General features: G+C 39.1%; 1 protein-coding gene across 2 annotated transcripts in view; it reads right to left on the minus strand.

Moving 5' to 3' along the window:
* Nucleotides 1-25,070, minus strand: part of sbf2 (SET binding factor 2) — a 141,608-nt gene that overhangs the window by 18,654 nt on the left and 97,884 nt on the right. For both annotated transcript variants that reach the window (XM_088934914.1, XM_088934913.1), the window contains exons 17-27: nt 24,401-24,469; nt 12,618-12,788; nt 11,705-11,967; nt 8,790-8,962; nt 8,300-8,373; nt 3,863-4,058; nt 3,158-3,285; nt 1,863-2,038; nt 1,587-1,732; nt 1,177-1,375; nt 654-850 (exon numbers count right to left, since the gene is read on the minus strand). In XM_088934914.1, the coding sequence (XP_088791040.1) occupies nt 654-850; nt 1,177-1,375; nt 1,587-1,732; nt 1,863-2,038; nt 3,158-3,285; nt 3,863-4,058; nt 8,300-8,373; nt 8,790-8,962; nt 11,705-11,967; nt 12,618-12,788; nt 24,401-24,469 (1,792 nt within the window). The remainder of the gene's footprint in view (nt 1-653; nt 851-1,176; nt 1,376-1,586; nt 1,733-1,862; nt 2,039-3,157; nt 3,286-3,862; nt 4,059-8,299; nt 8,374-8,789; nt 8,963-11,704; nt 11,968-12,617; nt 12,789-24,400; nt 24,470-25,070) is intronic.

Below are 25,070 nucleotides of genomic sequence, written 5' to 3' on the forward strand. Positions count from 1 at the left end.
TTGAAAGAGCTGCGAATTGCATTAAAGTTCTTTAGATTATCTTCATCATGAAGCTGAAGTTCTAATGTTTTTTTAAGTCTTTTGGTATATTTATGGCCATGCACATAACTTTCAGTGTCAAGGTTTACCAGCCACAAATGTAAAAGTAAAGTAATATAAATGAACCTTCAATGCTGGGTAGTATTTTTGTCCTCTTAGGAAAAGGATCATATGTGACCCAATCTCCCACAGCCAGGTGTTACAAGGTTAACTTTCAACATTTCCTTTCTAATACTGGGAAATTTGTTCTTGCACATCTCCTGACTTAACAAGGCCACATATGCAACAGCAATAAAGATAAAAAATCTTGGCTTCAGCTCCTTTAAAACTCCTTTACTTGAGCTTTCCAAAAAGATGAATAAATTAGCAGTAGGAATGAATCTCAGAGAGCTTGATTTTGCCAAGAACTGGTCATGTATTGAAATAAAGTACTAAACAGAACATCAAAACGGGTGACGCAGGTTAACTGCGCAGATTAGCAGTGATGAGACGCCAGCAAAACAATTAATGAAAATAACAACATAAACCACTTGACAACAATTAGTAAAAAGTCTAGTGTTAACTGCAGATATCTGGTATTGTGCTGTTAAGAACACTGGGCCTCGGACTCATACCTGCAGTGCTGGGGTTCTGGGATTTGAAGAGCCCTACCACCCCCTTGCCATGGAAGCCCCCAGACCTCAAGAGCACAGCCTTGGTCTTGGAGTGTCTCCAGCAGACGACAGGCAGGCGGTTGTGCCGGTAACAGCGAGCTACCTTCTGCAGGCTACTGTCCTGCACAGACTGTGGCACCACCAGCAGCCCAGGATAGCTGTATCAAGCAAAAATTGATAAACAACGGGCTAATCGGTACTGGAAGAGATGAGATACTACCATGTTCTGCGTTTACTGTGAAAAAATGTAGTAAACCTAAATGTAAAAGGACATTTAGGAAATCTGTAAACTATGCACAATATTTTTTATAAATTTTTTACAATATATAAATTTACAAATGTAATACAACATCTCTTGTTCATACTTCTGCAATTTGTGCTCACTGAATTGAATAAACTGTTCTTTTTAACACTGTCTTAAAGTGAATGGTGGCTTCAGAATCCACACGTAGGCTACATTTGACTTAAAAGCAATATTTGAGACCTGCGACATAAGGAGTACATCCTGTTGATGGCAGTGACTCGGAACTGTTCAGGTTTCGTGCGTGAAGAGCTGGTGTTGATGGTCCCCAAACCCAGGCGCTGGTAGTCACGGAAACAAGCTCGCTCTACAAGCTGCTCCATGGTGGACTTCTCTGAGGCCTTCAATGTGCTGCTGGTGGGAAGCTCCCCGTCATCCGACACTGAAACACAGCAGGACAAGTGTGAGAAGTATCCCAGTGACTGTCACACGGTTCCCCAGTGCCCCACCAGTAAGAAGTCTGGCTTGCTTGGAAAACTTTGGAAACCATAAGTGAGTGTCTTGGTACTTAAATTTAAAACCTCTCACGACAATCCTTTCTCTTTGTCTGCATTTGGAGGAGCTCTGTTTTAATGGGGGGTTTTTTTGCACACCTGAGATATTGTCATCTTCATTCCATGCCATGTGATTCCCTTTCTCATCCACAAGGGTGCCAGTCTTCTTCTTCGCAGAGTACTGCCTCCCCATGGTCATCTTCCCTGCCTTTTTCGCGCCTTTCACCAGGGTCTTCGAAAGCGTGCTTTACAGGGACGCAAAAAGACAAAATATTCAGAGGGGCTCTGTTGGTTGAAGCATTCTTCGGCTTTACACGCCTGCTGAAATCGCTTCACCGAGATGGCTGAGGCTCTGCCATCTTGGTTCTGGCTCACCGGAATGAGGTGTTCTTTTCCTTCTGCTTGGGAAGAGTGAGCTGGGGTGCCGTCTGCCCCGCTGCAAAAGCGAAAGTGCTGAAGATGGACTGGGGGTAGCGGATCCTCTGGAGGTGCTTCTTGAAGATCTCCACCATTTCGGAGGTCGCCTCTTCATCGAACGCAACCTTAATAAGCTTCAGTGAAAAATTCAGAAGTTGAAATGCATTCAGCGGATATTATGCAGTTTTATACCTGGGAAGATCAGGGCATCATTACCGAAGAAATAAACTGAGCAATTCAACTTTGCTACTGCATCTTCATACACGGTGGAAAAAAATTGCCAATACTGAGCTGCATTAAATATCAAAGAAGCTCCTTTGATTGAATATACAATGCAGAATATCAATGGAGGACGACTTCCTGCAGCCGTTAATTATAAATAAAGTGAAACTACGTTCTGTAGTTCTTTCCCACAATGATAAAAACCAGACTAAGGTGGCATACTGTACTTCTTAAATGATGTTCAGTCAGTATAGAAATTTCACTCTGTTGAGCAGATCTTTATATTTTTCTAGAACCTAGTCTTAGTTCACTTATTTTACTGCATTACAGTTAAAAAACCTCAATTGAATTCTCTGGGGGAAACCAAAACTTAAATAAAGCATGATAATACACAATAGACACCACATGTTGACAAATCATTCTGGAGAACTTTGGAATGGAAGATAATACAGCCAGTCTTCCAAAATATGTTTTTGATTGTCCACGTCAGTAAAAAGATCGGAATGGATCATAAAAAATTTACAACATTTTGTGTATTGTGAAAGACCCAAACAGAAGAAGTTAATAAAAAAGACAAAAAAAAACTCTCACCCCATCAAAATGGGGCAAGAAGATATGAAAACGAATTTGGAAATGTAATATTTTTATTTTACATTTAAGATTTACCTTCAAATTAATTTAGACCAGAAATATCAGAGGAATTACATTTATTTCATATTCTGAAGTTTTAAAATGTCATAAATCGATGTGATGATGTACTGTGGTTCAACAGTGTAGTGTGAAGTCATGCTTTAACACTAAAATGTTTTTTCTTCAGCTCAGAAAGAATTCAAAAGATGGTAAAGTCGAAGTAAAGACCAGGTGTTGAAAATTTATTAATATTACAAAACAACCTAATTGAAAACTAGAAAACACTCGCCTCAGCCCAACACTGGTATTTAGAAGGTAGCTCAATCAATATACTGTACGTGCTGTTGCCCCTGTCAACATAATACAAACACTACCACGCCAGTGCATGCAAGGTACTGTACCTGGAAAGAGGCTGATCTCATCTGCAGCCCCTCCTGCATGCTCTGCTGCAGCTGGTTCTGGATTGTGATCCTCTTTTCCTTTGTCAGAGTGGAGACTGGGAAACTCCGAATCACAGCCTGCTCGCCCACTGGGAACCCAAGCAAAGAACCCACATTAAGGCCTTCAAACAAACGACACAAGAGGCACTGCAGTCTAAAGCAACGTGAGGGTGCGTGTGAGGGAGATACATTGTCACAAATGCTTATTATCCCCCCCTACAGAAATGGGGAAAAAACAAGAGGAAAAAAACAACAAAAATATGATGTGCTAAGAAATGAACAAAAGATGGAGATCGAATGAGCCCATCAAATATGTCGTTAGTCTCCTCAAATATCCACCTCGGGGCTTGTCAAGAATTTCTGAGGCTCACAGTAAGCCAAACATAATTATTAGATTTACTGCAGTACCTCTTACACCTGTGTACACTTTGAATGCACTAGTAAATTCATCACAAAGAACTACCCTCCCATTAGACATTCTCTATGCATAGGCAGTAACTGTACATCAGAAGAGTGTATTTACACAGAGAGTTTATGTACTTATGTAGAGAGTGGTAATATGCAAAGAAAGAAGCATGGAGCAGTTTTCAAGACAGAAAACACCAGTCTAATAAACGGCAATGTTTATTTAAACACAGTCCCTCTCACCCGAGTGAAGAATCTCACCTAATGGATCATGCGGAGTGCCTTTAAAGATGATCCTGTAACTGGTGAGGAAAAGGGCGCCCTCTGCTGGAAGGATGTGTGGGCCACCCAGTAATCCCCCTGTCGCCTCTTCGCGGCCATCGGGGTCCAGAACCACACGCAAACCCTCTGAAACAAACTCCTCTCCAGGGAGCAACGCTGGACGCAAGATCTTGGGCTACGTTTCAAGAATACAAAAGAGCACTAGTTCAGCAAGACACCACACTCAAAGGAAAAGAGTTGGTGCCATTGAATACTTTAAAATACCAATAGCTTTTTACCACTACACTTCTTATTAAAAAGGACAACACACTTCGGATGTGCAGATTAAAAATAAATAAAACTTAAATGTCCATGACTTGCGGCTTTCAAAAATTGAATATCTTAACTGGAGAAGATTTTTAAGCAAGTACATTTTTTTTTAGAACTCAGAAAACCTTCAGATAGATCACAATATGGTTAAATTCTCTTTCATGACCCAAACATACCAGTTTCTTACCAACCAGCAAAATTTGGAAATTGTAAAGGTGACAACAGTAAAGCACTGCAGTCATTGTGCATTCTGAAGACTTGCGATTCTTTAACAGCCAGACATAGCATGTCATAACCAGATTCGACGTGCAGGAGGAAAAAGGGAATTTTTCATGGGTAAGTCAGGGAATCAACATGAATATTGTCATGGCTAGGAAGAATGACGCTGGAAATAATGGGCTCTTTAAAGCGCAACCAGTACATTTATTTACATCCCTGGGTAGATAGTAATTGGCAATAATAGAAGATAAGCAAACCAAGAAATCAACATCAATAAAGACAAAATGAACAAGAAACATCAGTGTTTGACCCAAACATGCAGTATTTACATTTTTTAAACCCATTATTTGGCAATACATAATCCAATGTGAAGGTATCAGTTCATTACTTCAACCCAGTCAGCCATTAGAACCCAAAGTTTGGAAATGTCTCATCAACAAAGAAGGAAGGATGTACCATGAATGAAACTATGTAAATTAAAGGTTATTATTATTAAAACCAAAGAATCAACAAAATTCATAAGTCCAGCTGTAATTATCCTTGCTGTTTTGAGTCCAAGGTTAGGCTAGAGATGCTTTCAGGTTTTTCAGATGTTTCCAGACATTGTTTCTGACAATCCCTTTTCAGCCTCTTTGATTGTAAAAATCAACATCAGATACCACAGATTTAATGGACATACAGTATTAAGCTATCATATGACCAGTTGTGCAAACCTACTAGCAACTCTGTAACTTTAAATTTCAGCAGTTATAGTTTCTAACAGTGATAGGGGATAGAAGGTAAGTTTTACTTGGAGCTTATGGCTCAGGGAGAGTAACAAAGTCCCCTGTGAAGTGGGTGAAAATAGCTTTCCACAGGTGATTTTTAGAAGGGAAGAACCATTTTCTTAAAGAATGAAAAGGATATAACTCTAGGACTTAACTGTTTCAAATTATTGTCCAGAGGTTTGGGATGCTCCCCCATTGTATCCTGTACATAGCCGGTCCTAATCTTTTCAGACTTTTTTGCTGGGCCCTGACCATTTAGGTGCAAACATGGACGTTAATTTTTTAATGAACCGAAACTCCCTTCTGGAACTGTGCTGCATTTTGACTGACTTGACCGATTTTTTCTTGCAGGGCCATGCAGTTGTTCTAGGACAGAGTGCTGAGGTGGAGATAGAAAAGGTGATGTTACCATTGAGATTTTGCATGGCGAGTCTGCTGAATTGACTGCAAACCTGAATGTTGGAATACACCTCTTCTAAAGATTGTTTCACAAGATAGCATCAAGATCCAGAAAGATAAGTCTCAACTGTGTGATTACCTATAGTTTGAGAATAATGAATGGTAGTTAACGTTTTGTGCAGCCCCTCAATGTTTGGATACAGTGTGTACTGAAACAACTAAATAACAAACTGTGGCCCCCTGTTCGACACTATTTAGGAGTGGCCCAGCATGCAAAGCATGCACTTGAACGGGGTCGCTCGAAACATTCAACTTCTTTAACATCTCGTAAAAAGTTTCCCTGTGCAGGCGAACACTCTGGAATAGTCGGACCTAGTGTTCTATAACTAGATCTGATGCACATTAGGAAACAAGTAATTTTTTCGTGGGCAAGTCAGAGGTTTAACATTAATAATTATACGGCTGTATGTAGTGACGTTAAGACCACTGTAAAATGTAACCAGCAAATTTATTTACACTCCAGGGTGGATAGTAATATAGGGCAATTTTAGAACATAAGCGAACAAAATAATTAACAGTAATAATGTAGAAATAAATGAGAAACATCTGCTTTTAAACCAAACATGGAGGACAATTGTTTTACATAAAGTCAGTCTTAAATGGTAAGTATCTCAACACGAAAGTTATCCGATTTAACCTTTTCAACAAAAGTTCCCTTTGAACTGTCTCTTCAATGAACAAAGAAAGACAACATTACCCAACAACCAAAGAGTAAGCAAAATTCAGTCGACTTGCTCTCATTGTTCTCAAATTTTAACTTTGAAGTTAAGTATCTTTTCAGATTATCCCAGCTTTTTTTCTTGAACTCTTTTTTAGCTCTTTTTGAATCAGCACATAATACCACCTGATGGACATACTGTAAATATGAACAGTTGTCAAATCTTTAAGCACCTCTCTGGCTGTAAGCTGACAAAATTTACAGCTATAATCACAGATAATGGAAAGGTAAAGTCTGCTCAGAGACAGGTATCTAAGTCCAGTTGAATCATAAATCCAGAAGACAGTTCCTATGAATACAGTTTAACTTCCCAGGTGATTCTTTAAGGGGGGGAAGTTATTATTTTTGTAATGATGATGGAACAAAAACTTCACAACATCTAAGGTTTTTAAATGAGCTTCATATACATATACTCACTCACGTACCTAGGAATGTACACAACTGCTGTACAATTAAATACTGCAGACAGCACATTTATGGCGCTGTGAAATTAGTGACAGCTGTCACAATGCAATGCCAAGCATTAAATTTATTTTAGTGACCTGTGTTGACTGTGATACTCATTTCCTTTTCTTTGTATCTCTTCTTAGATTCATGGTTTTATCATGAGCATAGCATTCCTGGGAAGTGATGCGTGCAACAATACACTAAACAACAGACATATTATTTGTCTTAAAAAAACAGCATGTGGACCACTGCCATGTTTCACAATTTAATGTCAAAGAGCATGTTCAATATCTGCTGAGAAGTATGCTAAAACGTCACTGACATGCATCTTATGCCTTCTATTCACACTTCGTGGGAACTCAATGTCAGTACGGGTGGTGGGAAGAGGGTACAACAGACATGGGCCAAGCTCAATCTCAGAGGCCTTTCAAAACTCATGAAATATTTCCTGCACATGATTAATGGAAGCTGAAGTAACATTTTATCAGTCACAGATTTTCAGTTCAAAGTAGAGGTATGATAGTTTAGCATGTCAAAAGCCATTTGCAGCAAGCTTTGACCAGCCCTTCTTTATCTAAACATAAATTCCCCTTCTCCAGAAACAAAAAAACCAGTGATGAATGCCATCTCTGTAGAGTTCACGGGCTAAATTCCAAGATGATAAATTACTTTCAAGTCCCCTAACACCTAAAAAGACTGCCAGCTGGTTCTCCTCTAAAGCTTTAAAGACAAGTCTCAGTAGGAACACTACTGTAGGTTCACAGTAGGTTCAAAAAGGTGGTGAAAAATCATCAGATGCATCATCATTGTGGCATAGCATTCCTAGGCATTGCAGTGAAAGAACTACAGTTGTCTATAGTGACAGTGTTGCTTTGTTTGACCCTTCCTTCTCTTAACTGTATTCAAGCCAAATCAGTAGCAGGATTCTCATGCAAGGGCAGATCCAACTTTGAAAACCATAAATATTCAACATGATGGCTCACAAGGGTCATTCTTACAATTGTTTACAAGATTCATAACATTCAATATGCTATTGGCAACAGATATGGGTAATATGGTCCGCGCTATTAATGTCAGACAGATGGCAAGCGACACGCAGACTGATATGCTCTGCCACAGACAGAACTCAATTACTCTGGATCCATGCTATAGTTACAGCTCATGCAGTGCCTTGTCAAAAGATGGAATGATAAAACAAAAGACCACAAAGTCAATGTGTTCATTGTTCAATATGGAGTACAATAGTTAAAAAGAAAGCTGTTTTTTTCACAAGATAAAGGAACACAATCTAACAGCTTTTTCAATAGCTGTTTTTCTTCTGATTATTGGGGGCATTTCTCTTTCACACACTAAAGATGCTAGGAAGTTTACCGAATGCAAAAGTTAAAAGTAGCACCAGAAAACATCCATGGAGAGACCTACTGTATATACATGATGTATGGACAGTTTAACTGCTATACATTTTCCACACATACCCTAGCTTTGGCTTCTACTTGCCTTCTGTATTGGAGGTAGTCGTCTGCTTTCCCGGTGAACAGCTTCTAAAGTCTCCATCTGCATGGCCACAATGCCTGTATCCAAAAAGGAGTAAGAACATGATCACTGTATGCCCCTCCTGTGTCATTCACATTTATTGCACAGCACTAGATATCGCACCCAACCCCTGGCACACTTTGTTAAAGCCACCTGATCTAAATTGATCACATTGCTTTTAAAAGCAGAATCGATACCTGTCATTTCAATATAACAATACAGTAATGATATGCATTCTGGTTCTTTTGCTAAAGACTTCAAGATAAGAGTTTGTAGGCACAATAGCTAGGACCATACTGATTTTTAGGATACTAACTGTACAGTAGTTATTGCACACATTTCTAGGTTTTGAAGTCCTTTGGTGGTTACAATACTTAACTGGATAATCTGTGACCGCTCAGCGTACAGAAGCTTGTGAAATGGCACAAAGTCAGGGAGTTCCACTTGCACTCACCCGGTATCATGCTGTGCAAGTTCTTGATGTGGTCCTGAGTGACTCCGCTTTCTGTGCAGACCTTGTCTATAAAGCGGGTGATGAACCTCACTACTGAGTTCGCTATGTCACTGTTCTCCGAGTCTTCAAACCCACTCTCAGTGTCATAGCTTTCTGCCACACTGCCAGCAATGCTGTGAAACACAACAGACAGACTGATCAGTGCTTCTGGGGTCAGCATCATGTGAGCAGCCAAATAAGCAGGTCCTCATCTACTTTATTAAATAGGAAATTTAATACAGTGGGCGGAGTGGCGGCACCATGGCTGGAAGGTTGCCGGTTCAAATCCCACGGCCGGCAGAGCCTATTTAATAGAGGAATCCTACTCCCCTGAGCAAGGCCCTTAACCCCAACTGCTCCAGGGGCGCCATATAAATGGCTGACCCTGCGCTCTGACCCCAAGCTTCTCTCTCCCTGTCTGTGTGCCTGTGTGTCTCATGGAGAGCAAGCTGGGGTATGTGAAAAGATTTTCTAATTCTAATGCAAGAAATTGTATATGGCCAATAAAGTGATCTATCTTAAATGCACTGTGCAATGTAATCTCTCATAAACAATGACCTGTCTTTACAGTGGATAAACATCTTCTGAGCTGCAATCTAAGCTTCACTTTTTAGGACATGCTTTGACTACCAATTTGACTTATTAGTAATAATTAAATTGACTAGTGATAGCCTGAACCAACATTTTACAATCCACCTTCGGATTTTTACTAGTTAAGGTTTTTAAGAATGATACATTTCTTACTTACAGTACATTATTTCTGTCATTCGTAAGTATTCTTCAGTACATTTTTCAGTACAGAAAAGAAAATAAAAAGTTATATCTGTTCATCGTACAAAAACTAAAAACAAGCTTATGGTGTGAATTCTGTTCCAACAAAAATTAAAACATGCAAGTTAAGATATTTCATTATTTAGAATAATGTAATTTGGTGAATTATCTCAGTCTAGATGGACAGAATTTGCGATTGTGATTGTTTTGTAGATAAAAATCTGCTGCTCACAGCACCTTCAAAATGCATGGTGTACTGTATATAAACTAAAAGTGAATGATAAATTGACAAAACTGAGCACAGAACTCAAATAGTTATAAACCAAATTCAGAGTCAGAATTCTTTTAAGTCAAAATATCTACCTCAAAGATCAAGTAGAACTGTTACTGATGACCATATTATTTCAAATAATATAGTCACTATAATTCATACCAATTTTTACTATTGCTGACCACTGTGCTTCATAATACACATTTTGGCAAAGGTGTAAATAATTCTTTAAAAAATACACTTTAAATGATTTGTTAATTAGATTTTAACTGGCATTGGAAAAAACTAACCTGTATAGCCACTTTGCGTTAAATGCTGAAATGCACAGATCTGGAAGGCAGAGCCTCAGAGTGTTATTTCAGTTTGATGTACTTCAAAAGAATGTTTTACAGAGGATGTTGTAAGTTAGACATCATAAATTGATGATATTTTCAGCATATTTAAAATGCGCTGTCATGATCTGATACAGTAGACTGTGACTGTCCTACAAGAAGATCACCTTCTACAAATAAGAACATGTTCTGATACAGCAAATATAGTTTCCTGTTTATTTTCCAGAATGATCATGATACATTTTGTATTTCGTCTAAAAAAAAGAAAGGTCACAAGCAAGTTTATTTTTAGACAGGACATTTATAAGCTCCTATATGTGCTCCATAGTAACCATGATCCTAATTTTCTATCATTATGCAGCAGAAGCTAATTTGTTGACCACAAGGACAGTCCAAAGGAGGTACAGTATATGGCCTAATGTGCTTTATTCAGGTGATTATTCATGTCTCAAAGATATGCAAAGACATGCATATTAATTACACCTGAAATCTGAGTGACTCCTTGCAGTTATATTTCTTAATATATTATATTTAGGAATAATTTGGAGAGAGAACCTTCCCTAGTTTATGTATGCCAAATCTCTAACAGGAAAAAAGACTGCGCTGGTAAACTCCATCTTGGCAAACAGATTCTGTTTTCTGGGAAAAGCAACACAAAGGGATTTTTCCTAATGCAGCGCATTGTGGGTATAGTCGTAGGAGTCGGTTCCACTTCTTGTCTTTCATTTCCCATTTTTTTCCTACTACCTGGACGTTTCTGAAACCGAACATGCTATTGTAATCAGAAAGAAAAAGACCCGAGGTTCTCCAGTTCCCACAACCACAGAAACGGAAGCAAGGAAGGAACACGTAGCAACTCTGGCAAAAGGAATACTTGGAACAGTTTGGGGTTTTTACTGGAGCATGTGGAAAAAGACACGTTTATCTCACAATCCTAAAGAAACATTCATTCTACAACTCATGAATGAGGTGCTGTGCCAGTCAGACACGTGACTTTTTTCATGCATTTTCACTAAGTGCAAAGTAAACAAAAATAAGTGGAACGTATGAAACATTTTCGGGCTGTAGGGGTTTTGAAAAATACAAAATACCTGCTAGATTCCATAACAGGTGCAGGATTTCCAGTTTTATTTTAAGAGTCTGAAATTTGGCACAGGCACAACCCACTTTATTCGGCAGCTAGAATAAAGAAGAGCACAGCCTGAAACCAGCTTTGGACTTGCAAAGCTACTCGCAAATATTCTATTTGGATTTTCTGGATCATATAAAAGATGTTGAAGTAACCGTGGGCCCAATAAGGGAATATTTTGGTGTTCGTGTTGGACCCAGGGGTGCACCACACGTGGCCATATTAAGGGCACAGCTTGGTGGCCTTGAATTCTTAAAACAATAATCAACCGGGAAGGAAAAACGACACTGGCGAGCAGCTTTCCGAGTCCGGTGTCTTAGTTTTCTCCAGCGGATTTTGACTGTCCAGAAAGCGCCCCTCGCTACTTCCTTGCCTGTTGGTCACGATGCTGTTGCTCCCACTCTCCCAGTCCCCAGCGGCCGAGCTCTTCAGCAGCTTGTTCTTGCTGGCATCCAGGGGCACCAGCAGGTAGACCATGAGGCTGGCGTAGTGGATGGCCTGGCTGAAAACGGTGCTTTCCTCGTTCTGGACCAGTTCCTGCTGCTTCTCCTTGCTGAGGGCCGGCCAGGCGCGCATCTGCTCTGCTGCCAGGTCCATGGCAGTCCGCTCCAGGTCCTGAGCTGCAGGCCCTCTCTCCTTGGGGTCATGGGGGACCAGGGTTAGCGCATTTAAATCCCATGGAGCTAGCCACTGCCATTGAAGGCACTTGTGTGTGAGAATGGTGATTATCACAATACCTAAGGGATTGCCTGCTTTTATAATTGATCATCCCTTACTACAGGGATTAACAAGGCATATGAGCCTTACATTTAAACATGTGGCTGAACACCAGCCACACCAATATTACTGTACTGTCCATTCTCGTTTTAAACCACAAACCTGTCTGATCTTGGTCTCATTAATAAAGAAAAAGTTGCTACTATAAAATACTTATTCAATCCTGTCAGATCTGTTGACAAAGACCCATATTTTTATTCAGATATTCTCTGTCATAACTACATCTCGCATAAAGCTGTTTCTAAGGTCATAGTCATCCTAAACACTTAGAAACTTTCTAGTTGTGTCTGACTTAGTGACAAAATATGCTGAACGTTTAGTCAACATGTTAAAAACATGCATTTGAGTTAGATATTTCTTTGAAATGTTTTGTTATGTCACTCTAGATTAAAAAACAAACTATCTAACATAATTAACCAGATATAAAAGTTCTACATTAATCAGAATTTGATTCTTAGAATCGTTAATGAGAAAAAGAAATATTTGTAATGTATGCGTGCAGTTTTTACCTTCAATTTCATACTAATGCCTGGTTTGCCCTCTAATGTAGTGAGGTACAGGGCTCGGATCTGGTTCTGTACTTCGCTGTAAAATGTAGCTTCCCAGAATTGTTGGTTCATCCAAATGGGATGATCTTGTACACAAGTGTAGGCGAACTGGTTTACACCTGGAGCCAGTTTCTGTGAAAGGAACAAATCATTTAAAATACACAAGTGGATGGCATTTACTTCACTGCATTATGGTGAGTAAAACAGCAGAAATTTCAGGCACTTGATTTTATTGTGTCTCAGGACCCACTGTTTATACTCAATGGACTGCAATGACTTTGTTCCATTTCCCAAAAAACAAAGTAAACTATTAAGATTCTGCCGCAAAAATAGGAAAAAAGTCTAAACAAGAAAGCTGCCAAATATTTTTTTTTATTCTGGCAATAAAAAAATACACAGACTTCGGACATTTATCATGCCTATAAATCAAAACATTGTTGTTGCCTTTTTACATTCCCAGTGCCCACTGAATCAGAATTGCTGGATGGATTCTTTTTTTGTTTGACTCTTTTAGTTTAAAAACAAAACACCAGAACCATAGACTGTTAAGAATTTAAAAAACACTCTTCTACAGTTAGTTCTTGGCACTTGAGCCAAGCAGGAATGTGCAGTTCTGACCTTATGCTTGTATGAAGAAGGCATTTTGACAGTGTAACTTGGAAATTGAAACCTACTGCTGACATTCATGGCAATTTTACACCACTCACTAATTGCAGCTATGACTGAGGTGGCATGATTTGTTGTGCGAAAGGACTGTGTTTTTTTCTTCCTTCAAGAACCAAATACATCAGTGTGAGAGTAAAGTCACATCAGAGTGATGGGATAAGACAGAACTGAAATGGCTAGTGTTGGAAAGACATCTTTCTTGCACTGTCATAAACAAAAAAAAAGGCTTAGCACATTGCCAAGAGTTTAGGGTGAAGCAAAAGAAATTGAAGTCACCACTTTGTGTCTTTGTCCCAGCATATAAAATATGAACCTTCCTTAGTGACAAAGTATTATACTGCTTCTTACTCAGGGAGCTCTGTCTGCTCATGTTCAATTTCCATATCCCCATTTGTAATTCTCCAGCTTGAATGTAGTGTCCATTTATTCTGAAACAAAATAACTTCTTTTTTAAATGGGTGCCTTTTTAACTGAACAGCACCAATTGTTTTGTTTTTCATGGTCCCAGCTGAGTACTTTACCCCGTCAGGCTTAATTCATAACAAACATGGTGCCTGGTTTGAGGGCAGAAAGTTTTGAAAGTACACAAAATATGCTGAAAAGAGAAAAGGCTAAAAACCATTAAACAACAGCCAGCCCAAACTGTTAATTTATAACAATACTGAGAAAAGGTTTTGAAGTTTTTTGCAACCCAAAAACCAGCTAATTAGCTTAATTTTTCATCAGTTTTTAAATGAGCAGTTGTGTCACATGTCCACTCGGGTGCTAGACAAATCTATAGCCAAATACCCATTAGAGGGCAGTAGCAGACTGTTGTTATAAACAAAACAGCTTGGAACTGCAAATCACATTAGTATAGATTTCAAATACAAATGTACTTCTTGTATCTTACATGTATTTTAGGATTATATGCTTGCCTTAATTATGATTTATTTAATTACAAAATGTGAGGAAAACAAGCTAAACTCCAATTTCAATCTGGTTACAATGGACCCTGCAGAGCAATAAATATTGTATAGTATCAAGAGAAATGCAGAGGCTGACTTAAAAAAACACTGGCATTATCTGTGGATAAAGAAATAATATAATTTTCATATGATATCTTGAACTGGCTGGACCATACCTATCTGCTAACTTGTTGAGCATTGAATGGATTAATACTGCACTGTCTAGACTAAACTAATTAAAACTAAGATATTTTTAAAGGTGGAGACGATCTATTTAGATTTAGTCATCCAATTAATAACTCTAAAAATGCAATTAAACCATCTGGAAGACTGTGGAAAGAACTAATTTTTTCAAAAATCTTTGGTTGTCTTCACAGTCACATTCTACTGCTGACAACAGACCAGTTATGATTATATAAAGAGGCATTAAAATGCAACAAGAGCTATTTTCTAGATTACCCATAGGTAGTACATTAATGTCCCTCAGTACAGAATGGAATCTGTATACCATGAAGTATAACATCATTTATATGATTAGGGTAATATAGAGGAGAGACTGGTACTCATGACTTTCAGGGAACAACTCTAAAATAATAAAACAGGTCTGGTCATCCAGGTCTTAAGTACAAATGTTAAGTGCATGTCAGAGGGCAATTCCCACCAGAGGAAAAGCCAAACTCCTACTTATTTTGCCAAATGCTGGAGAGGAATGTGGTCTTACAGTGGAAAATACACAAGACTGGACAGAGCATGCCAAGATCTAGCAAGGGTCAGGAGGTCAACAGGCACTGCTCCAGGTTTTTTTCCCAGAAAGCAAGCCGCAACCCGGGGAAATAAGACTTTTCCGAGCAAAATGACCGGTGCAAAAAAATCACCGACCAAAACACCAGCCTTTAAAAAGGCAAAACATAGCCGCAATCACAGACAGTGTGTTAAGCGAATCATACAATCAAGTTTATGTGAAGAGGGGAAGGCCTGGTCGGACAAACAAGGTTTGTGAGAGTTAATGGGCATCCTGCATGCTTGAGGGCCATTCGATTCTAAAAATGCAGGGCACCTATACAGAAATTATTAGTGACTCAGCAAAGAACACCCACTATGGTGTGCACAAAAGTTACAGCTAGTGCTCTAAGTGAAACAAGGGTTCTAACAGTGTTTTTATTTTGTATTTTTGATGACTCATAACAGACTTGATAAAATTGTACCTGGAGACTAAAGGACTAATACATTTTTGATGTACAGAAAGTCTATGGTAAGTAATTCTGGAACATTAAAGCCTGTTAATGCTAAACTAAATGAGAATTAGTTCTCTTTATCAGCAAGTTTTTGTCATAGACAGAGAAAGAAGTCTATCAAAAACGTGTAGGTCTACACCTCACAAAAATGGAGAATATGAACATGAAAATATGAGAGGCAAAATTAAACTGTTTGAGCTAAAAAAGCTCTACAATCTCTTGTTTTTTTTTTCCGAGAACGAACTCTAGCATTGAGATAAGATAGAGGGAATACCAGTTATAACAGCAAGTCTTTTAGTGCATTAAGTAAACAGAGAAAAAAAACAGCTCAGCTCTGAATGTCTTTAAGGAATTAAAGGTCACATAGCAAGCCCCTTTTCATCCAGTCTGAAATGTAAAACAGCCTGACAACAAAAATCTTCCAATTCAAATTCCCAAGTTACAAAACCTGTGGCAGCAAGAATGCAATCTACCAAAAACAGTTGTACTTCCTTGATGCCAGAGCCATACTGAAGTCCAGGCTACGGCTTCCACTGCATCTTTATTCTTCAGAAACCACTGCTCCAGAGAAAGGAATTTTCCTTATTTTGACAATTGATATTCTAGAGATTAAACACACCGTGTTATTGTAGAAGAGAAAAAAGTAAAATGAAAAATCTGGGTCTTTTCATCACTTTCTTTCTGTGTTAAATAAGATTCAGTTCAGAGAAGATTAAGACACTAATGAAATGACAAAAAATGAAAATCAAGCGGATATCGAACTTCGAGCTACTATTACTGCAGTGCATTACAAAACCCTCAAGATCCCTCCACTGAAATCAGACAGAAAATTCTGTTGCTGGTTCTTGCATAGTTCTTGAAACTCAACAACATGGACTATGCAATGCTTTGAAAGTTATTTATCCAGCTGGAAATTGCGAGAAGTTGAAGTGTCAATATCCAGAGAAAAAAATGGCAACTTTTAAATGCCTTCCATGTTTCGAAAAGACCCAAAACAGTTTGATCTGCACCATGTAAACGGAGGCTGGGTTCATTCACGTGCACGATAATGTCAACTAGATGTCGGTTTTGCAACCTATTTTTCATTGTGCCGTTTGGAGTATTTTTTAATTTTTCCTGAGAAAAATATCTTGATTAAATCAAGACTGTTTGCGAAGCGAAGCGTGCCAAAATCTTCCCGTGGCTTTACAATGTTTGACTTCATGCTTAAGTGTGAAAAATGTTATCAGCGGCACAGATTGTAGGTTTTCCTGTGAAAACAATAGGCTAGCCCCACCAAACATAATGCAGTAAATAAACCAAGTGAAGTGTTATATTCTACACCATTGGGTAGCATGTTAAAGAGAATTACAGAACAGTTAAGCATAGTTTTTATCTTTTTTTTTACTTTATTTTTTCTTGGCTTACTAGACTTATATTGTGCACATAAATCCCTTTTGTGTGTCAATAATGACACGCGTGCTGTAGCTTGCCATCCCTTGTTCTTCACCAATACGCGAAACTACTCAACCTCTCTCCTGTCTTCAGCATAACCCGACTGGCGTGTATGAAATCCTCAGAGGTACTCACAAAACCAGCCCGATGGGTGTCTTCAGAAGCAACCGTGAAACGGGAACCACAGGACACAAGTGGAAGTGCATTGAAAACGAAGCACGAGAGGCACTTTTATTACACAAAGGATTGTGGCGGCCTGGAATATATTACCCAACCGTATTCTTGAAGCTACAGTAACACCCTGGCTCCTTCGAGAAACGGATGGAAAAGTTCCTTGATTCCACTGCCCGCCATCACACTAAATACAACAGACGGACTGAAGGGCTCTTGGGGTGGACATGTGAATCTGCTTCTTCTGTTTCCGGCTCCACAGAGCCGAGGGCCGAGCAAGGCGGGGGACCGATGGAGCTGACATGTGCCTGGCAAGTCACTGCTACTCAGCTGGGCGATGCCACCCTGCCTGACTCGAACCCCCCGAACTGCACCAGTCTGCCAAGGGAATCCCACCCACAGCTAACTAATGAAATCCTTCCAAAAGTTGCTACTACTGGGTGAAATGCTCAGGAGCCCTGCCCCTTGTATTTTAAAAGCTGAAGCTTGGCCGAGCTTCACACTGTAACAATGCATTAACCCAGCTACATAGAGCTCTCTATGTTCTTGCTGACCAAATGAAACTACACAAATATGAAGGCCAGCTACTGGCTTGCTGCCCTACCAGATACCAAACCAGGAATTATTCAAACCATTCTGAACTGGTGTTCATGAACAGGGTATGCAAATTGTTCACGAAAGTGCCCTTGATAAATCAAAAATAGCAAGAGATTAATGAAGGTATGGCTTTGGGTTTTACTTTATATCAAACACTACAGTTAAGCGTTAATGTTCCCATTAACGAAAATATTCATTTTGATTTAAAAGACAAAAAATAACAAGGGTTTTACCTCCATCCCAGTGAAAACTGCATATGTGCTGTCTGAGAATCAATGTAAAATGCATGTCAACTCATGGTCTAGGTTTCAGTAATTGCTGCTGCCTGATTGTTCTGTAATGGATATAAAAGCAAAACGTTTATCCCACTTTTCCCATGCAGCAGAAATTGTGGTCCAGAGACCCTGACCACAGAATGACCCCCTTTTCCAAGGGTAAACACAAGCCCCTGGAGGAGCTCCAAGCCAACCCAATAGTCTCTAAGAGGGTGCTAACCAAAGAGCAAAGTGAGATGCGTGTAGGCTGTCATCCTAGTCCACATGACATGAAAACTTAACTCAAATTGCAGTCAATCAGCTTTGCCTCTCTCACAGCAAAACTATGTTTAGCAGGAGGCTGAGTGAGACAGTGCCGATGTTTCTCCATTTCTTTAATTGGGCATGACCGTGGGGGCATCCTTGAAGCTCACTAATGAACGAGTGGTGTCTGTGACTGACAGTGACGCAATTCATTTCCCCCCCCATTTCATTTTTTCAAAAGCTTCGTATGTGTTTCCGTATTTTGAAACTGAGACACAGCTGCTAAAGCATTCGTCTCCTTATAAACCCAGAATCTTTTAGGATAAAACAATGAATTACAAGATCCTGAGTTTCTGAAACGCATCCTGTTCCTGTGAAAAGTGAGTGATGTCCTGCACCGTGCCAGCCATTTTCATGCAAGTTTCCATGTTCAGCATAACCAAGCTGCTTTTCAAAAATCCAACAAAGACCCTTGGAAACTTGGTGGGTGTTGGCATGTGAGAAGGGGTCCACAGCACAGTCAGGACATCTCCAGGTGTGGAGCGATATCCCACAGGTGCAAAGTCAATTTGAAAGGTCAAAACATTACAACCCTGATTTACAGTAAGAGGCTTATGTAAGCATGCAGTTTGCTTAAGACAGGGGGTGGCATGTCAGTAAGAAGATCTTTTGTGTGTTAATGAGTTAGGCACTTTCAAAGATGGCATTTGCCCTCTTTTTCGTATTTAGGTGGGTAACTGTACCTTCCAGAGAGTTAACCAGCAAAGAAGAAAAGCAACTTTTCCTCCTTAGTCTTTGCCATTCATTTGCATGTACTGTACTGTAAATGATTTTAAGCAGGGAACAGGACATCTTGCTCTTTACAAGCTAACAAGATCCAAATAAATAGACACACAGTAATTTAAGGTTTTTAAGGTTTCAAACAAATTTACTATGTAGTGTAATGTTGGGCATCAGTAATGACTTAAACATCCTTGATCTTTATATTACACTTCATTGGTACATTAAAGCTAAAATTCACTTGAAAATAAACTTAAAATTGTGTACACAGCAGATTTTTATTCTTTGTAAGCTGGGGCTTTTTTAAAATACATCAGTTCTGCTCTAAAACACAAATAAAAGTACTTTTATTACACTGATAGAAAAACAGACTTTCATTTGAGAGACTTTGAAATGAAGTCTGTCGAAAACCAACAGGACATTATAAATGGGAATTTTAACTGGCTGCAAACCTAAAACACAGGTAGTTCACTTTATATATAACATTCATTTTGATTTTATATACTGCTGTTATATATAGATAGGTTCAACTCATGAAATCCTGACCTAATTGGTTCCAGACATGATGTCACTGTACAGTAGTTTTAATAATCAGCAGCGCTATTCTGGTTGCTGTGTGTCAATCATGGCAGATATTCAGGAGACCTCGGTTTTAATTTCAAGTCCACCGCCTGATAACCAACGCCAAGAGAGAAAACACCACTGCCTGGTCCCACTGTACACTGTACACTTCTCCAGCCCTGGTTTGACACTGTTACGACTCAGACCACAGCAAGTGGTTATCTTCCACATGACGAGCTCCTGTAAGCTGCACTGAAATGAAAACCATGTGCAGCTTTCTCCCAGCCTCTCAGAACTAATTCTGCTTTTTGTTCTGTCCTTTAAACGGCTTTGGGATGCAAGGTGCTGATGGTTAAGAGCTTGTGCCCAGGAAATTCCTGGTTCATGCTCCTACCTGAACCGGCTCGCTATATCTCTTGAAGCAAAATAATAACATAATCTTACCACGGTTCGTCATTCAACTGAGATGTTAAAAATGAAAATTACTCTCAGGCAGTAGGTAAAGAAGTGTGGTTCACTCCTTAGTCTCTGCAAATCACTTTGGATGAAAGCATCTGCTATCTGACTTATTACTAAATCCTTTTCAAAGCAACTGGGCATAAAAACATTTACTTTCATGTACAGTACGTACAGTGCTGAGAGACTCCTGTCTGCCCATTATCAGTCTCTCTCTGATACCCAAAGAAGGGCAAGTCAAGGCAGAACGCCAATGACCTACCACTCTCTCTTGCTGTAGTGCTATAAAAAAAGACAGACATGCTGCATAGCTAGAAGAAAAACATTGGAGCCACACTGCAAAACATCGAAAACACAATTCTCTGGGGATCCTGAGACCCAGGTAATGGTTTATATTTTCTTTTCAAATGAATCAGATCTCCATCCTTTAAGGTGAAACTAATCCAATAACATGTATTTAATGATGCATTTAACTTATCATGCATTTAATTAATAGAAATTAATAACATGATGGTCAAGAGTCAGTTCTCTCCTTACTTCAGAGCCACTGAAGTAAATAACTTAGAAGAACTCTTAATTCTTCAGTACCATGTGATGCACCAAACATCATTACAGTAGCCTGGTAATTGAGAGTGGCGACAGCAAAGTGGTCTGTAGCGAAGACAGTGGTACACCACAAAAGACAAAGCTTATTATCTGACTGGTAATGATATCTACAGTATGTAAACTGTACATCTGCTATGGTCCAAACACTACTATCATTTTGTTTAGAAAAAACAAACAAGACTGATATGTTTTACTTTCAATTCAGCTGCGTGCCACTCAGTTTTAATGGGCAGAGATGCATTAATTAGGAAAAGGGCAGTGTTCATCTGCAATTACATTTTCAAAAACAATTGATGTTGGCTTTCTTTTTGCTTTTTGGAGCCTGTTGTGTTGCTGCTTGGATCACATCATGTCAGAAGAGAGAATATTTCACTGGAAGCCTCTTGTAAGTAAGTAATGTGAGTAAAATCTGTAATACCCTCTCTCAACTGGCTCAGCCAAGCCAAGCCGAAGGTCTGCCTGTCTGCGCCCAAGGCTGACTAGCTGAAGTAGCAGAGCTGTAGTGCCTGAAATCAAACCTCTACGAGAAAACACCAATTTATATCTTGCAAGAATTACACTTGTTTGCAAACAACTGGCACACTTGCTTTATTTGTCACTGCTTCGGTTTTACTCTTATGCCCATTATTGTTATTCCCAACTCATTCAAGCAAATAACATTTTGTCCATTCCAACTCTCCTTGAACACTGAAAACGTGGCAGACCATAGCTGAAATTTTCACTCTAATTGTACAACTCTACCAGACGCCTCTTGGTCTCTCTGGGGAGCTGATGAAGCAACATGATGATGAAAGTCATTGACCCCCCCTCTTGGCCTGCTGGTCACCAATAGGTTACATTGGCTGAGGCTATAGGGCTGGAATTGGATGGTTGTGTCTTGCTCAGCTGATAAAAAAGGTGGAAGAACATCCACCCAAAACTGTACCCTAGGGAGCTCATGTTGGATGAATGCACCAGCTGAAAAGGGATAATAATGATAAACTCCCCAGCTGACTATATCAGACCTCTCATCTCTTGTGACACAATGTGTACAACAGCTCTTCATATTAAAGGTTGTGAAACTCCCTCTTTATTTCTGGATGTCCAAGACATTTTGCAACATGTTTAGTTTTGTACATGCAATTACATCAATTAATGCTTAAAAATAGATGATTATGGTACTTTCTGAAAAGAGTACTGCTCTCTTCAAGCATTATCTCTGCACCAGTGCAAGGACTGTGTTAAACGCACATAGCTTGGAGTGTCTGGAAGAGATGATATTTAAACTCAGTGCCAAACACTTTCTTCTTCAACATTTGCCAACAGAACCCTTTTGTAAACTCTTATCAATGGATAAAGCTCTATTAAATGGTGTTTATTTCAACCAAAATTCACTCCCATTGATGAATGGTACTCTAGAAAATTCTAGATAGCCTTGCACTGTCAACACTAATTTGCCTTTTAAGTAGCAAAAACAGATTCCAAACTGAGCCAGAACTTTTTACATAGATAAAATGGAAGAAGACAACAACATAAAATATAGTGGTAAACAACATTTCAGCATAACTATTATGATTTATAGGGGAAAGAAAACTGCAATGTTTCAGAACAAAAAAAATAAAGAGAAACTGCCAAAACATGTCCCTTCCCTCTGAATGTCTCTTATCAAACAATGTTTTGTAGCTCATTCTGGTTTTGATCACACAAGCACTTGGTGTCTCTGAAGATTCTGAAGCCCCCTGATAATTGGTAAAATCACATTCCCCTACCCTGTCCTGTAGGGTGTTGTGTTTTTCAGGAAGATATCTACCGAAAAATAAAAATTCTCTCCATCGCCAAAGTTTTAAAAATTTTATTGCATCAATTTTGAAAGAGCTTTAAAGAACAAACTTAAAGTAAAGCAACACTCATCTTATTTTTAAGAAGTGCTACTGTACGTCTTCGATACACCCTTCTGATTTAGAAGTAATTACTCCAGATTAGTGGGAGAAACACTGATAATTTCTAAAGAATCAGTAATAGGTGAACAGTTTCATCTTTAAATAATAGCTTTAAATAATCTCAGTCCGTCTTAAATGTTTTAGGGCAACTTTTTGTTCTTCCTTAAAAAAAAACACACAGTAAGAATATTTGGTTGGTTTTTAAAAATACTAGCTGTTTTCCCCCAACATTTTCTAATAAATCAGTTTCACAAGTGCTTTTTCATTTGAAAATACCAAGTATTTCCTAAACCTAATAGTCCTGAGGAACTGAGTTGCTCTACAGCACACAAACAACAACTGCTAGTCAGATTAAAAAGTGATGTAAAACATCACTTCATTAAAGATGGCACAAATATGATAAACTTAACTCAATTTCCCAACCAAACAGTTTGTGAACATTTTATTAGTGGGGTGGAGCATTAAAAATTGAATTAGAAACATGTGATTGGAACAAAAATATTTGTCAAAGAAGTTTGAATTATTTACTTAAGTTGTCTGTCAAGGTGTGTTTTCTGAGTGCATGAACACAAACACATGGTGCAAGTGAGACAGAAAAAAAATGAGACACGAATAAGCTGCACAAGTTTAAAGACTACACCTTACTATTTTAAAGCAAAATACTTTGTGTTTTCACCAGTGGAAAGAGATTGTTTTCAAATTTGTCCCTTACTGTGGCAGGGGGACTCAAGCTCAACTAAAGGAACCAAACGTGAGGTCATACAAGCCTACAAACAATGATATGTTTCCTTATGGACTGTCAATGAGCAGTAACATAAAAGAGACAGCTACTGGCCACTTCAAAGTGGAACATTTTTTCCCACTCACACGAATGCAGGTCTTACGGTGGCCTTTGTATTCCATTGGCTGAGCAGAACCACCAACCACAAATCAACAGCTGCCTTCATCTCTTGCCAGGCCTGGCTAAGACCCAAAAACAAGCAGTGTGGTAAAGTACAAGCCTATTGAGCAATAAATGTGGAAAACATATAACGCAGATGCAAACAAATATGTACGATCAAATATTTGGCAATCAAAGAGCAAAGGGATTTTTTAAGGACTCCCTGAATGCACTACAGCGTTAAGCACTGCGTGGCATTTGCCAGCAGGCAGATTTTTCCTCTTATTGTGTGCGTGATTTATTGATAATTAAATACCCCCCACCGCCACACAAAACTGACAGCAGGATTCTAAACAAGTTTCCTTGGCTTTGTTTCCCTCCGAGTTTGTGTTTTTGTTTGTGCACATGCCTGCGAGGAGCAGAAAATAAAAAAACGCTGGGAGCTGCAGAGAGGGGCTCTCGGCAAAGATTTATTTTGGGATACATCCGCGAAACCAGCTACAAAACAAAACAGTGAAGCTGCTGAATTTTCCATGTGCCCTAGCCATCCGAAAAGCACGAAAAATACAAAAGCACAGCTAAATAGTGTATTTCGGACAACCGCCAAAAATAGAGTTGTATGTTTTCTCCCCTCTTAATGGGGTGTTCAAGGCCAGGGGGGTAGTTAGGGAAATTACTTGCCCAAAGCAGGGATTTCATCACCAGTCTAAACCCCACTAAGCAGCCACCTTCACAGGAAAGCAAGACTTCAGGCAGCTGAATAATTAAACCCATCCTTTTTCAATTGTTCTGCGCAGTTATAAATATCTTTCCCTATAAAACAACACACCTCTCAGCGAGAGGCATGCTGTGTTGCTCTCAATAGATTAACATTAATATGAACCACAGCGGCCCTAATGTTTCCAACCGCTTAACTGACTCCATAAAATGAAGGGGGCTGACACTAGGAGTTCAGGCATGTAATCATGGCTTACCCGATAAAAGGCTGTTGTCAGGGGCAGAAGTGCAGCAGCCACAGTGTACTCCTCAGAGCTGGAACAGTCCTGCAAGCAAAAATACAACAGTGCACTTTACGAGAGGGGAAAAGCGTAAAACTTCGCCTTGTACTTTTCCTAATACCTGGTTTTATCGGTTTCAAATACACATCGGCATGAAAAGAAGCTGCATTTTCAGCCAGGCTTACTTCTAATACCCAATGTGAACACAATGTCTAGAGACAAACAAGATCCTTTATTACCGAACCCAACAGCTGCAGAGCAGAATTAAGAGGCAGACCTGAGAGTGACGTCTGTGGCCGTTTTTAAGTTATAAACGAAAACTAAACAGAAGAATTTTTTAACTACAGGAATTTTAGCTCTTCGTAGTTTTACAATCCTTTTTAAAACAGGCAGTACACAAAACAAGTATAGGACAAAAAAATTAAATTGTAAACATGCTGTTAGCACTTAAAGAAATGGAACTCATTCCTTCATTGAAAGGATTTGCACTTAAAGGATGCAATCTAAATAAATACTGTATAATCAATTTAGTACTAAACAAAGTGCGTTGAGATGCAGAACTGAACACTGCACTAACCAAAGTAATGTGCATGAACACAGACTTCCTGTTATGTGCCACTTGCCATGTTTAACATTCATGCTGCAG

Source organism: Atractosteus spatula, chromosome 16, assembly GCF_055471065.1.
Source record: "Atractosteus spatula isolate fAtrSpa1 chromosome 16, fAtrSpa1.hap1, whole genome shotgun sequence".
Lineage (NCBI taxonomy): Eukaryota > Metazoa > Chordata > Actinopteri > Semionotiformes > Lepisosteidae > Atractosteus > Atractosteus spatula.